Raw genomic sequence first — 14,676 nt, forward strand, 5'->3', positions numbered from 1 at the left:
AGCTTGGTCTGGATTTGTACTCCCTACACCTGAAATCTCCACCTCTGCTTGATGCACCATTAACATCAGAAGAACTCCGTAAGGTCCTCAACCAAATGCCTAACAACCAATCGCCAGACCGGATGGTTACCCTGCAGAAATCTATACACATTTTTAGGACATATTATCTCCACTCTTCAGTAGACTGGTAAGAGGAATTAAACATGCATCACAAATCCCATCACGTATGAGCGCAGTGACCATTACAGTGTTATTGGAGCCTGATAAATACCCGACACAACCCTCCAGTTACCGGCCATTACAGTGTTATTGAAACCTGATAAAAACCCAACACAACCCTCCAGTTACCCGCCACTCTCACTAATGAATACAGACTTGAAAATCATTATAAAAGCTCTCGCCACTCAGTTACAGACAGTCATTCCTACTATAATCCTTCCTGATCAGACAGATTTCATCAAGACAAGACATGCCTCGGACAACATCCATAGATTATTTAATTTAGTCAATGCTGCTCAGCATACCCATACTAAACCCATGATTACATCATTAGATGCAGAAACGGCATCTGACAGTCAGTTGGACATTCCTCTTTAATACATTGCATAGATTTGGCTTCGGAGAGTCGCTCACCCATATGATAATTATGCACTTATGCACCCCCATACCATCAGAGATGCTGGCTTCTGAACTGAACGCTGATAACACGCTGGAAGGTCTCCCTCCTCTTTAGCCCGGAGGACACGGCGCCCTTCATTACCAACAAGAATGTCACATTTGGACTCGTCTGACCATAGAACACTTTCCCACTTTGAAACAGTCCATTTCAAATGAGTCTTGGCCCACAGGACACGACGGCGCTTCTGGACCATGTTCAGATATGGCTTCCTTTTTGCATGATAGAGCTTTAGCTGGCATCTGCAGATGGCACGGCGGATTGTGTTTACCGACTCTGCTTTCTGGAAGTATTCCTGGGCCCATTTAGTAATGTCATTGACACAATCATGCCGATGAGTGATGCAGAGTCGTCTGAGGGCCCGAAGACCACGGGCATCCAATACAGGTCTTCGGCCTTGTCCCTTATGTACAGAGATATCTCCAGTTTCTCACAATCTTTGGATGATGTTATGCACTGTAGATGATGAGATTTGCAAATCCTTTGCAATCTCACATTGAGGAACATTGTTTTTAAAGTATCCCACAATCTCTTTATACACCCTTTCACAGATTGGAGAGACTCTGCCTCTCTGACATCCCTTTTATAGCTAATCAGGTTACAGACCTGATATCAATTAACTTAATTAGTTGCTAGATGTTCTCCCAGCTGCATCTTTTAAAACTTTCTTGCTTTTTCAGCCATTTGTTGTCCCTGTACCGACTTTTTTGGGACATGTAGCAGGCATCAAATTTGAAATGAGCTCATTTACTGGATAAAGGTGTACAATTTCCCAGTTTGAACATTTGTTACATTATCTATGTTCTGCTGTGAATAAAATATAGGCTCATGTGATTTGAAAGTGTTTTATTTGTTATTTCATTCAAATTTAAAGAACTTTTCTGGAATTTGGGTTGTTTGTATGTTTGCTGTTGTTTGCAGAAAACTATTTTGTGGATAAAAGCTACCTCAACGCCCCCCCTTACTTTTTTGCTGTTATTTTTATTAATTATTATTATTACTGTTTGATTCATGTATTGTATGTTTCAATCATTACAGATATGTATGAAAGTGTGTCTGTGTATGTATGGACGTTCATATCTATGTATTAATATACACTGCTCAAAAAAATTGAAGGAACACTTTTTAATCAGAGTATAGCATCAAGCTTATTAAACTTCTGGGATATTGATCTGGTCAGTTAAGTAGCGGAGGGGGTTGTTAATCAGTTTCAGCTGCTTTGGTGTTAATGAAATTATCAACAGGTGAACTGGAGGGGCAACAATGAGACAACCCCCAAACCAGGAATGGTTTAACAGGTGGAGGCCACTGGCATTTTTCCCTCCTCATCTTTTCTGACGGTTTTTTCACTAGTTTTGCATTTGGCGACGGTCAGTGTCACTACTGGTAGCATGAGGCGATACCTGGACCCTACAGAGGTTGCACAGGTAGTCCAACTCCTCCAGGATGGCGCATAAATACGTGCCATTGCCAGAATGTTTGCTGTGTCTCCCAGCACAGTCTGAAGGGCATGGAGGAGATTCCAGGAGACAGGCAGATACTCAAGGAGAGCTGAACAGGGCTGTAGAAGGTCCTTAACCCATCAGCAGGACTGGTATCTGATCCTTTGTGCAAGGAGGAACAGGATGAACACTGCTGGAGCCCTACAAAATGACCTCCAGCAGGCCACTGGTGTGAATGTTTCTGATTGTTTGGTCAGAGACAGACTTCATGAGGGTGGCTTGAGGGCCCAACGTCCTCTAGTGGGCCCTGTGCTCACTGCCCAGCACCATGGAGCTCGATTGGCATTTGCCATAGAATACCAGAATTTGCAGGTCTGCCACTGGCTCCCTGTGCTTTTCACAGATGAGAGCAGGTTCACCCTGAGCACATGTGACAGACATGAAATGGTCTGGAGAAGCCATGGAGAATGTTATGCTGCCTGCAGGATTGTTCAGCTTGACCGGTTTGGTGGTGGGTCAGTGATTGTCTGGGGAGGCATATCCATGGAGGGATGTACAGACCTCTACAGGCTAGACAACGGCACCTTGACTGCCATTAGGTATCAGGATGAAATCCTTGAACCCACTGTCAGACCCTATGCTGGTGCAGTGAGTCCTGGGTTCCGCCTGGTGCACGACAATGCCCGGCCTCATGTGGCAAGAGCATATAGGCAGTTACTGGAGGATGAAGGAATTGATACCATTGACTGCCCCCCACGCTCACCTGACCTAAATCCAATAGAACACCTCTGGGACATTATGTTTCGTCCATCCGATGCCACCGGGTTGCACCTCAGACTGTCCAGAAGCTCAGTGATACCCTGGTCCAGATGTGAGAGGAGATCCCCCAGGACACCATCCATGGTCTCATTAGGACCGACATTGTCAGGCATGCATACAACCATGTGGGGGCCATACAAACTACTGAGTATGATTCTGAGTTACTGTAATGAAATTTCAACACAATGGACTAGCCTGCCGCATCATGTTTCACTTTCATTTTCGGGGTGTCTTTGAATTCAGCCCTCTGTAGGTTGATAATTTAATTTCCATCAAACGGTGTGGCAGCCTTTCATTCCTAACACATTACCCAGTCTACATCAGTATAGATATCCAGCATGATTTTTTTCCCCATTGATATCTGATGTGTTTTATTTTTTTTTTCCCCTCCACCACCCCCCATCTGCGGAGGACCACTTTATTTCTATTTATTTATTTATTTATTTTATTTATTTCCTCAAGAGAAGGAGAGGGAGAGAGAGGGGGAAAGAAGGATGAAAACGGAGAAGAAGGGAAATAGAGAGGGAGGGAGGGAAAAGAGGAAAGAAAAAAAAACACAGATAATCTGCTTCAATACCTGCTGATGAGAGAAAACAACAACCAACATCTGTTCGAATCACAATGATCATGTGAAGAAGCAACAGCCGATTACGACAGTGTGTGTCCTGTTTGTACTCCTGCTTGTGTGTGTGTACCCCTTTGTGCACACCTGTGTGTGTGAGAGCGCCGGTGTTCAAAAGATTTCTCCATGTAAATGTCTAGTAGTGTGTGTGGGGAGCCACAGCCCCATCCCCAAGGACATGAAGCCGACACGGAGGAGGCCCGGACCCCAGACATCCAGAGGCCCCCCAGGGCATGGGAGCCCCCGGAGGACCGCCGCAGGGAGAATAGCAGCCCCTCATCCAGAAAAGGGCAGAGGAGAGCTCCGGAGGGAGGCCATCCGGCAGCCACAGTGCAGGAGCCCCAGGGGGCCATGGCGGCGAGCCCGCAGGCTCCGCCGGTAGCCGGCCCCACCAGGGCAGACCAGGCCCCGGGCCCAGAGATCCAAGGGCCCCCCCACCCCCCAGCAAGGGCCCGACAGAGCCAGGAGAGCCAGATCCCGCCAGGCAACCGCCAAGGGTGAGCCAGCACCCACCCGAGCATCCAGCCCCGGACATCGAGAACCACCAACGCAGCAGCGGCCGGGGGCCCCATCCACCGGCAGGGAGTGTGGCGGGGGGGAATAGAGCCCGAGATGTTATTTCGGGTGGAGTCTAGGACCCAACCTGACACGTGTGTATAGACAAACAGGCACACACATATACAAGCATACGTTCCCACCCTCATGCAGACATAAACAAATATTTACACATTCACCCAACATAGAGATACACAGAAATGAACGCTGTACACATACTCTCACTCCCCATATATACTCTATGTGGACCCCTATTTTTCCTCTGGCGAGGAGACCAGAAGATCACCCCGGACCCCGCAGTAGCCGAGAAGCCCACCAGCCCAGACCCCGACCAGACGGCCAGCTCTTCCTCTCAGCCCCCAGCCCCAAATGGCGAACAGGGAACGGGGGTGTGAAAAGACCCCATGCCCCCCTTCGCCCACTCAGATGTGGTGTTGGTATGTGTTGTTCTAAAGTGCTTTTAAAACAGGTGAAGGGCATGGCACTAACCACCCCCTGCCGACCAACAGCTAGTGTTAGCTCGGCCTCTCCCCAGAGCCCTCAATGTCTATGTGTGATTAAAATTGAGATGTGGGCCCTGGCACCAGAGGTAAGGCTGAATGAACAGAACGCCCTCTGGATGCCATTCTGTGTGCCCATCCCCAACGCCCTAAATGTATGTGTCATGAGAGAGTAAGTAATGAGAGTGTCTACGTTGTAGTGTATGAATGAGGTACAGGTGGTCGCGAGGGGACAGAGGAGGAATACCTACCCTGCATCCCAGCAACACACCTGCACCTCAAAGCCCTACATGTGTGGTGGTGTGATGGAGCGGGAGGAGGGAAGCATTTAGGGATGGGGAGGAAAGGAATGGGGGGGGGGGGGGGTAAGTTCCCCCCCCCTCTGGAGCCAGCTCCCCCGCTGACCCCCATAGGCACCCCCGTTCCCAGAAATCCACCCAGGGCGGGGGGCCCAGACCCATCTAGACCGGGGCCCACAGAGCCCAAGGCATCCCACCGGACCAGAGGAAAAACTACCCCCGCCCCAGCATTCAGTCAACTCCCATACTGCATAAGACAAAAGACATCCAGGTTGAGTCCCTCCTCCTCCTCTATTGGATCCCCCCCCCTCCCCCGCAGAGTGGATACCCCAAAAGCAGGGACCCCCCGCGGACAGATGGTAAGAACCTCCCCGCCAGCCGAAGAGGCCCCCAGCTCCACCGACGCGCCGTAGGCCCCCGCACCGGGGCCGAGCCCCCGTGCACGCACCGACCCACACCCTGGCGGCATACCCACCAGGACCCAAGCCCCCCCAGCCCAGCCGGAACCCCGGCCCGGAGGTATAGCGCCCCCAGAACCCCAAGCCCGCCCCGGATCTACCCAGGAGCAGTACGGCCACCAGGCCGGTAACCTACGTCCGCCGGCACAGGCTCCCCCAGCAGCGCCGCCTGCAGCCGCCAGAAGGACCCCACCCAAGAGCCACCAAAGCCCCATCCAGGCTAGGACCGCAGTCCCAGTGCCGAACCCCCCCAGCAGCCCACCCCCAGGGAACCCCCAGACGCCCCGAGCCAATATGCCCCCCCCATGCCAACGATAATGACCAAAGCAGGACAATACCCTGACCCCCCACCCCCACTAGGTGATGGAGCTGATCAAAGGAGCCCAGAGAGATTGATCTAGTGTGGCGACAGAAGCTGTATCAAGACTAATATGGTTCAACAAACTGTCTCTATATTGGTTGATATTAAGGTTATTTTTATTCTTCCAGTTCATAAGGACAGTCTTCTTAGCAATGCATAAGGCGGTGAAAGCCATGTGGGTTGTGTCAAAATATGTAGTGACACCATCTAGGTCGCCCAACAAGCAGACTGAAGGGGATGCTGGAATGGTACATTTCAGACACTTTGATAAGTCTTCACAGATCCTGAGCCAGAACATCTGAGTAGGTGGACAGAACCAAAAAGCATGGATGTAACTGTCAGGTGTATCGCCTTGACAGTGTGAGCAGTTGTTAGAAGACGTAAAACCCATCCTGAACATCCGATGCCCCATATAGTGCACTCTATGCAGGATTTTGTATTGTACTAACTGTAAACTGGGATTTCTAATCAGTTTAAAGGTTTTAAAACATATCTTAGACCAGAAATTGTGGTCCCAGCTGACTGATAGATCTGCCTCCCATTTTGCAATGGGAAGGGATATTGATTCATCCATTTTAGAAAGTGTCCTGTATATTTTAAACAGTAATTTGGGCGTTTTTAGATTAAGGAATTCTGCCACACTTGGTGGTATTTGTAATTTGATTTGATTAAACCCTAATTTCTTTTTTAATATAGATTTAACTTGTTGATATTCTAAAAATTTGTTCTTGTTAATCTCATATCGTTTAACTAATATGTCAAAGGGAATAAAGTCTATTCCTTCGATTATATGTTCCAAGTATTTAATAGCTTTACAACTCCAATCTGGGAAGTTTATCATATTATTATTTAGTAGTACATCAGGGTTGTTCCAGATGGGAGTACGTTTGCATGGGATTAATGAAGACTCAGTCGCTTTTAGAAACTCCCACCACGCTGTCAGAGAAGAGCTGATACTGATGCTTTTGAAGCATTCGTGTCGTTTAATGTCTGAGCTAATGAATGGTAGATCCAAAATCTCTACATTATTGCATGGTGCTTGTTCTATGTCTAGCCAAGGCTCATCTAAGAGGGTATGTTTTAACCAACCTGAGATGTTTTGGAGCCTGTTGGCTAAGAAATAGTGGTGAAAGTTAGGCAGATCTAGTCCTCCTTTGTCCTTAGTCCTTTGCAGTGTTTTTAAGCTAATACGTGGGAGTTTATCTTTCCAGAAGAATTTAGAGATGGCGGAGTCCAGAGATCTAAACCAGTCAGGTGGTGTTTGCTCGGGATCATTGCAAATAAATAATTAATTCTTGGCAAAACCATAATTTTTATTGAGGCGACCCTTCCCATAAGTGATATGGGTAGGGACTTCCACCTAACCAGATCGTCCTCTACTTTTTTTAAAAGTGGGGTATGGTTTAGTTTAGTTAAATCTGCCAGCCTAGGTGAAACGTTAATACCTAAATACTTAATATCTCCAGACTGCAGTGGAGTGGGAGAATTATTCTTTAAGGAGCAATTAATTGGAAGAACTGTAGATTTTAACAAATTTATCGAATAATCTGAGATTCTTCAGAAAGAGTTTATTAATGTAATTACCTCAGAAAGAGTGGTTTGTGAATGCTGGAGAAAAAGTACAGTAACACATCATCCGCATAAAGACTTACCTTATGTTCTATATTCCTGCATTTAATGTCTTTGATCACTATAGCCTGTGTAATTGCCGCTGCTAGTGGTTCAATAAAAATTGCAAATAGTGAGGGGGAGAGAGGGCATCCCTGCCTGGTGCCCCTCTTGAGACAGAAACTGGAGGATGTTTGGTCATTCGTCCTGACATATGCTGTTGGGGAACTATATAATATTTTTAACCAGTTCATGAAAGAGTTTCCGAAACCAAATTTGCGTAAAGCTGCAAATAAAAAATTCCAGTTAACTCTATCAAATGCTTTTTCTGCATCTAGAAACAATATTGTAATTTGAAGGTTTTTATTGCATGAATAGTCTATCAGGTTAAGTAATCTTCGTGTATTTGTTGATGAGTGCCTCCCTTTTATGAAACCAGTCTGGTCAGGATGAATTATGAGAGGGGTTATCTTCTCTATTCTTTTTGAGAGAGCTTTGCAGATAATTTTAAGGTCAGCGTTAATAAGGGATATTGGACGATAGCTGGTAGGCAATGTAGGGTCTTTGCCTGGTTTTAGCAAGAGACTAGCAGAATTCATATTTGGTGGTAGCCTACCATTTTCCCTGGTTTCTTGCAACATTCTGTGGAATGTTGGTGCCAGAATTGTCCAGAATTTTTTATAGAATTCTGCTGGAAATCCATCTGGACCTGGAGCCTTTTTATTGGGCATACCGTTCAGGGCTTCCTGGAGTTCACCTGGAGTCAGCGGAGAGTCCAGTGCCATCGCTTGATTGTCTGATAATTTCGGAAGGGTTATACTATCAAGAAACTGATCAATTTCGTCTTTATATGGGTTTATCTGTGGTGAATATAAAGATTTGTAAAAGTCCCTGAAAGTGTTGTTTATTCTGTCAGGGTCATATACTGTATCCCCATTTGAGTCTTTAACAGCACATATAGTTGTTTTTTCCTTATCTATTTTTAACTGATTAGCTAAAAATTGACCTGATTTATTACCATGTTCATAATTTTGCCAGCGAAGCCTTTGTGCTAAGAATTGAGTTTTTTTGTTAATAATAATTTCATTTAATTCTAGTTTTGCTTTACGTATTTTATTCAGCATTTCCTGTTCCTGGGATGAAATGTGTCACGATCTCCGCGGAACCTTTGCGGCGATCGTGCGGGCAGGCGTGCAAGGACTAGGCACACAGGCAGGAATCAGGGCAAACTACGGGGTTTATTCAGGGATTCAGGAACAAGGAACATCTATCACCAACAGACCACACCATAACCACAATTACGGACAAGGGATACAAGCAAGACCAGGACTTAAATGGACAAGACTGATCAAAATAATCGGACACAGCTGAGGACGATCAAGGAAGCACACGTGGGTAATCAGGGGGCGTGGCACACATGAGGAGCGGACGAGCCGGGCGTGACAAAACGTAGGCTTCTTCTAAGGATTTGATGGTTTCTTCTAATTCCTGGATACACTTGTTTTCTTTTTTCTTTTTATATGATGAGAATGAGATTATTTTACCTCTCATCACAGCTTTGCCTGCTTCCCAGAGAACAGATGCTGATGTTCCAGGCAGGTCATTATAGTCTAAATATAAAGCCCACTCTTTTTTAAAATAGTTAATAAAGTCTCCATCTTTAAGCAATGATGCATTAAATCTCCAGTTTCTACTTGGTGGAATGGCCTTCCTATTTATTAGGGTTAAAGAAACAGGAGCATGATCGCTGACAGCTATAGGGTGTATCTCTGTGTCTGAAATGTCACTCAGCAGTGAGCTACTGACTAGGAAATAATCCAGACGAGAGTAAGAGTGATGGACATGTGAGAAGAAAGTATATTCCCTACGGGTGGGGTGAAGAGAACGCCATGCATCGCAAAGTCCGTAGTCGCTCATGTACTGTTTAACTATATTTATGGATTCCCAATTGCGCTGAGCAGCTGTGCTGAGCCTGTCCATTTCTTTATCTAGTCCAAAGTTGAGGTCGCCCCCCAGAACAAGTGCACAATCTAGGTGTTCAGAGAGTGCGGTAAATAATACGTGGAAGAATGAGGGGTTATCAACATTTGGATCATATACACTAACAATACATAACTTTTTGTTAAGGATGTATAATTTAATAATGATAAATCTACCCTCTGGATCTATAATTGTGTTGAGTACTGTGAAATTGACATTTTTATGTAATTAAAATTGCTACCCCTCTTTGCCTAGAGTTATAGCAGGCTGAGAGCACATTAGGAAACTCAGGTGTTTTAAGTTCATCGGTAGCTTTGGCAAGTCTATGAGTCTCTTGTAATAAAACAACGTCTGCCTGTAGTTTTTTAAGCTGGCCAAAAATCTTTAACCTCTTTTCTCTGGAGCCAGCTCCATGCACATTCCATGAGACAAACCTTAGTGTGCCCATAGACCGGTGTGTGCAGCTAATGTTGCACATGCGGATGAATGAGGTTTGAACGAGCTTGTACGCGCTTGTGTGTGTGTGTGTGTCCTATGTGTCTGTGTGCGCTATGAGGTCGGAGTGGTTGTGCTGACGCTGACTGCATATGTACGTGGTCGTGCCGTGCAGATGCGTAACGACTGAAGATATTGTGTGTGACAGAGTAGAAAAGCAGGTGATTGGTGTAGTGAAAGAAGGGGAAAGTGAGGGATACATACAAAGGGGAAGTTGGTGAGAGTTTACATGGGGACAGGAGAAAAGCGGAAACACCGCTAGTACTATAGCGCTGCGGAGACTGATGGGAATGTATTCAGTATGACATCACGTTAAATTGGCAGAATGACATGTATGAGCTAGAGAGATGTTAATGGAAGAGGATTAGAGGAAATAAGAAAAATATATAACGGGTTCTTATCTGGACTGGCATTAATATAACCAGCGAGTGGTACTGGGGCATAATATCATACTTTAGTTTTACACCAACAGGAGGATAATCTAAACATCATTTTCTTTGCCTGCCTAAGACTTTTGCACAGTTCTGTACATTTCAGAGTAAAAAGGATCATAAAGGTTAAAAAGCAGAGATTTTACCTTTTTGCCAGGAGAACCAGCAACACATCACAGTGACACTGAGGAGTTTCTATCAACATAAAACCCTGGATAGAGGGACTCAGTGAATGAGGAGGTGAATCTGTGCAGGGGGGTCAGTCCATCAGAGGAGACTCTGTAGAAGGACAGAGCACCAGCCCCCCAGTCCAGATACACTCCTACTCTGCGGGAGCCTGAGGGCTGTATGGGTATGAGAGTCTGTTTCTTATTATGCCAGACAGAGTAACTGTCAGTATTACAGCACAGAATCCATGACTTGTTATTGTATCCAAGCAGACAGTCCCTCCCTCCTTTCCTCCAAATCCCTTTATAAGTCACTCCTATCCAGGCTGCAACTCCATCCCACTCAGCCTCCCAGTAACAGCGGCCAGTCAGACTCTCTCTGCACAGAACTTGGCTCCAGATGTCAAATCTCTCTGGATGATCAGGATATGGCTGCTCTGCCCCCCATGTCACCTTCCTGTTCCCCCCTGACAGAGACAGGAATCTGTTCGCTGTGTTGGGATCCAGCGTCAGCTGGCAGGAGTCTGTAGGCAGGAGGAAGAATTATTAATCCCATCAGGCAGCCTGTACTTTATGTTTCTGTACGATATAAAAACAGCACAGCTTCCCCTAACGAAGCGGGAACTGAAGTTTATGAAACAGCTCAGGAAATGTCGGAGGGAAGCGAGCTAAACCAACAGCTTAATTACGGGTAAATAAAATGACAAAGCAGAGACATTCATCAGACATATTCATGACAAGCACATTTACCACAAAACGGCACCGGAGATCAATACTAAAGTCAGTGTCTTTTCTTCTAACCACTAAAGCTGTCGAGTGCGGCTCCAAAATGGCCACCAATAACAGAATATTTAAGTAATATTATTACATATTTAAAGTGATATTTGATCAAACTTTGGACCTGGATTCTGACAGAAACGATGATTCCGGCGCCGGAGTTGCGCTCCATGAGGGTCCAGTATTTGCAGCGATTGTCTGACATGGTCTTTAGTGACAGCAAAGCCGGTCTGAATGCATTCCAGAGGTTTATTTCCGTGAATCATGTCAGACTGTATCTACTGATCCGGAAGTAATATTTATGAGAGGGGCACTACCTGATTGGCCATTGAACATCGACATGCACTGCCTGTTACTTCTGCCAAAGGCAGGGGTGTCCAAATCCAGTCCTGGGGGGTCGGAGCCCTGTGTAGCTTAGTTCTTTCCATGTTCCACCATAAATGATTCAGCTCAAGAGCTGTGTGGTTATTAGCACAAGGAGTTGAATCAGGTGTGTTAAATGAGGGAAAACCCATTTGACCCTCCAGGACTGGATTTGGGCTCCCCTGGTTTAAGGGATTCAGTGACCAATCAGTAATATTCTCTCATGAACCAGAATCACCCTGTAAAAATGCAAATTCACATTTTGCACTTGAGGAGAGAGTCCGGTCTCACTGCCTACAGGTGCCTCCTTAGGACAATACTAACGAATCTCACACAGAACACACATACACTCACGGCATCCGTAAAAAGAACAAATGCAAAGGATTCTTTTTTTGTGAAATTAAAGATGTATAACTACATCAGAATATATTTTCACCATCCTACACTCCCACACAAACACAAAGACAATACGAGCAGCTATAATGCATTTGTAAAAAATATTTTTAAAAACGATTAAATGAATTGATAGTGTTTTTGGTGATGATTTTGATTTTTTGTTTCTCGTTTGGATGTTGTCTAAAATGACATGAAACTCACCGAAACACAGACATGGAAATCCATCTACACACAGTGCAAAAAGCCACTCATCACAACAATTGTGTGAATACAACCATAACATACAGTAGTATTCATGGTATTATTAATAAAAACATGCAAAGACACTTACATTTCTGTAAACCTGCTCTGGTCCTGCACTCTCCACCGTGATCCACACTACAGGAGAAGCAGAATGACATAGTACTGCTGTATCCATTTATTTATTGGTGCCTCTTCTTCACATACATGCATAAGTATCTGTAGCGTGTCAGACACACACTCTATACTCACTTCTGCTTCTCCAGTTTACAGCTGGGATCCTCCAGTACAGCAGAGATCAGCTTCACTCCTGAATCTCCTGGGTGATTGTAGCTCAGATCCAGCTCTCTCAGGTGTGAGGGGTTTGACCTCAGAGCTGAAGCCAGGGAAGAACAGCCTTCTTCTGTGACTCTACAGCCTGACAGCCTGCAGAGAGAGAGACAGAAACTCCTCAATAAATAATATCACCTCACCATTACAAGCATTACTTTTAAGCAAAAGTGACTCCTCTAATAAATATTTCAATAGTCATGCAAAATTAACATCTTTTGAACATTTTATAAGAACCTATACTTCTCAGAACAAGAACCAGAGCCAGTTGATATAGAATCATTTTTAAATAATCTAGACTTACCCATATTAATCAATGAAACAGCAGATGCCCTTGATGACAGAGGTGGAGATTTCAGGTCCAGAGAGTACAAATCCAGACCAAGATTTTGTTTCAACCAACCAGAGGAATGTAAAGAGTCACAGTCACAAAGTACTCAACTGGTTTGTTGAAACAAAATCTTGGTCTGGATTTGTACTCCCTACACCTGAAATCTCCACCTCTGCTTGATGCACCATTAACATCAGAAGAACTCCATAAGGTCCTCAACCAAATGCCTAACAACCAATCGCCAGACCGGATGGTTACCCTGCAGAAATCTATACACATTTTTAGGACATATTATCTCCACTCTTCAGTAGACTGGTAAGAGGAATTAAACATGCATCACAAATCCCATCACGTATGAGCGCAGTGACCATTACAGTGTTATTGGAGCCTGATAAATACCCGACACAACCCTCCAGTTACCGGCCATTACAGTGTTATTGAGACCTGATAAAAACCCAACACAACCCTCCAGTTACCCGCCATTACAGTGTTATTGAGACCTGATAAAGACCCAACACAACCCTCCAGTTACCCGCCACTCTCACTAATGAATACAGACTTGAAAATCATTACAAAAGCTCTCGCCTGTCATGCCCGGCTCGTCCGCTCCTCGTGTGTGCCACGCCCCCTGCCTTCCCACGTGTATTTCCCTGATTGTACCCCGCTGTATCTGATTACTTTGATTAGTCTTGTCTGGTTTTAAGTCCTGGTCTTACCTGTTAGCATTGTCTGTCATTGATGTTAGTCGGCGTGCCATGTTCCCGAGTCCTCGTCCTTCCAATAAATCCCCGTTTGCCCTAAGTCTGCCTGCTTGCTTGCCTCTCCGCTCATCACCTTACCCGTGCGCCTCTACCGCCGAAGTATATCGTGACAGAATGACAGACCTCGCAAAGAAGCGGAGCAAGCAAATTCCGGAAGAACCGGTACTCCGTCTGGGAGCCTGCGCGTTGGCCAGGCTTTGGCCCTTGAGCAAGGAGGAGGTGGATGAATCCCTGCTACTGTGGCCATCCGAACCGGACGCCACGGAGTTGCCACCGCCGCTCGAGCGGAATTGCTTCCGGCCTGAGCGGGTGGCGAACAAAGGGGCCGCCACTGTAAGAGATGCCATCCCGCGAATCCCGCGGCGTCTTAAAGGGACCAAGCCCGTCTCATCTGTGCCGGCTCAGCTCGTCCCACCGCTTACGGCAGAGACACTCCGGCCAGAGGTAATCGCTCCAACCCCGACTCACATTACCCAGTTCTTCACCCTCCAGGGGTTATACTGGAGGGTGAGGGATGAACTGGCCGGGCAGATGTCGCCCGGAGCGGACCAGCTCGTGATGCAGCTAGAGGAGGGGTTCGCTGCGTTCACTCCTGCTTCCCCCCCGGGAGTCCTGGAGCAGCTCGCAGCGGATCTCCGAGGGCTGCTCCTGCTCCGGAGAGCGGTGGATCCCGCTCCAGAACGGCCGTCGCTGTCCTCGGACCCTGCTCCAGAGCAGCCGCTCGCGCGGCCGCCGCTGCCCGCGGACCCCGCTCCAGTACAGCCGCCTTCGCTGCCGCCGCCGCCTGTGCAGCCGCCATTGCCGGCGGACCCCGCTCCCGTGCAGCCGCCATTGCCGGCGGACCCCGCTCCCGTGCAGCCGCCATTGCCGGCGGACCCCGCTCCCGTGCAGCCGCCTGCGCAGCCGCCTTCGCTGCCTGCTGCAGCTCCCGGGCAGGCGCCCCCACTGCAGCAACCTGCAGCTCCCGGGCAGGCGCCCCCACTGCAGCAACCTGCAGCTCCCGGGCAGGCGCCCCCACTGCAGCAACCTGCAGCTCCCGGGCAGGCGCCCCCTCTGCAGCAACCT

General features: G+C 46.8%; 1 protein-coding gene across 8 annotated transcripts in view; it reads right to left on the reverse strand.

Moving 5' to 3' along the window:
- Nucleotides 1-14,676, reverse strand: part of LOC125721462 (NACHT, LRR and PYD domains-containing protein 12-like) — a 360,988-nt gene that overhangs the window by 295,157 nt on the left and 51,155 nt on the right. For 2 of the 8 annotated variants that reach the window (XM_048997382.1, XM_048997376.1), the window contains one exon: nucleotides 12,442-12,615. The exons of 5 other annotated variants lie outside the window; for them this stretch is intronic. In XM_048997382.1, coding sequence (XP_048853339.1) covers nucleotides 12,442-12,615 — 174 coding nt within the window. Of the gene's footprint in view, nucleotides 1-8,559; nucleotides 10,938-12,280; nucleotides 12,328-12,441; nucleotides 12,616-14,676 lie in introns of those variants that run through there. One more of the 8 variants, XM_048997378.1, reaches the window with a different exon arrangement.

This window comes from Brienomyrus brachyistius, unplaced genomic scaffold (assembly GCF_023856365.1).
Source record: "Brienomyrus brachyistius isolate T26 unplaced genomic scaffold, BBRACH_0.4 scaffold33, whole genome shotgun sequence".
Taxonomy (NCBI): Eukaryota; Metazoa; Chordata; class Actinopteri; order Osteoglossiformes; family Mormyridae; genus Brienomyrus; species Brienomyrus brachyistius.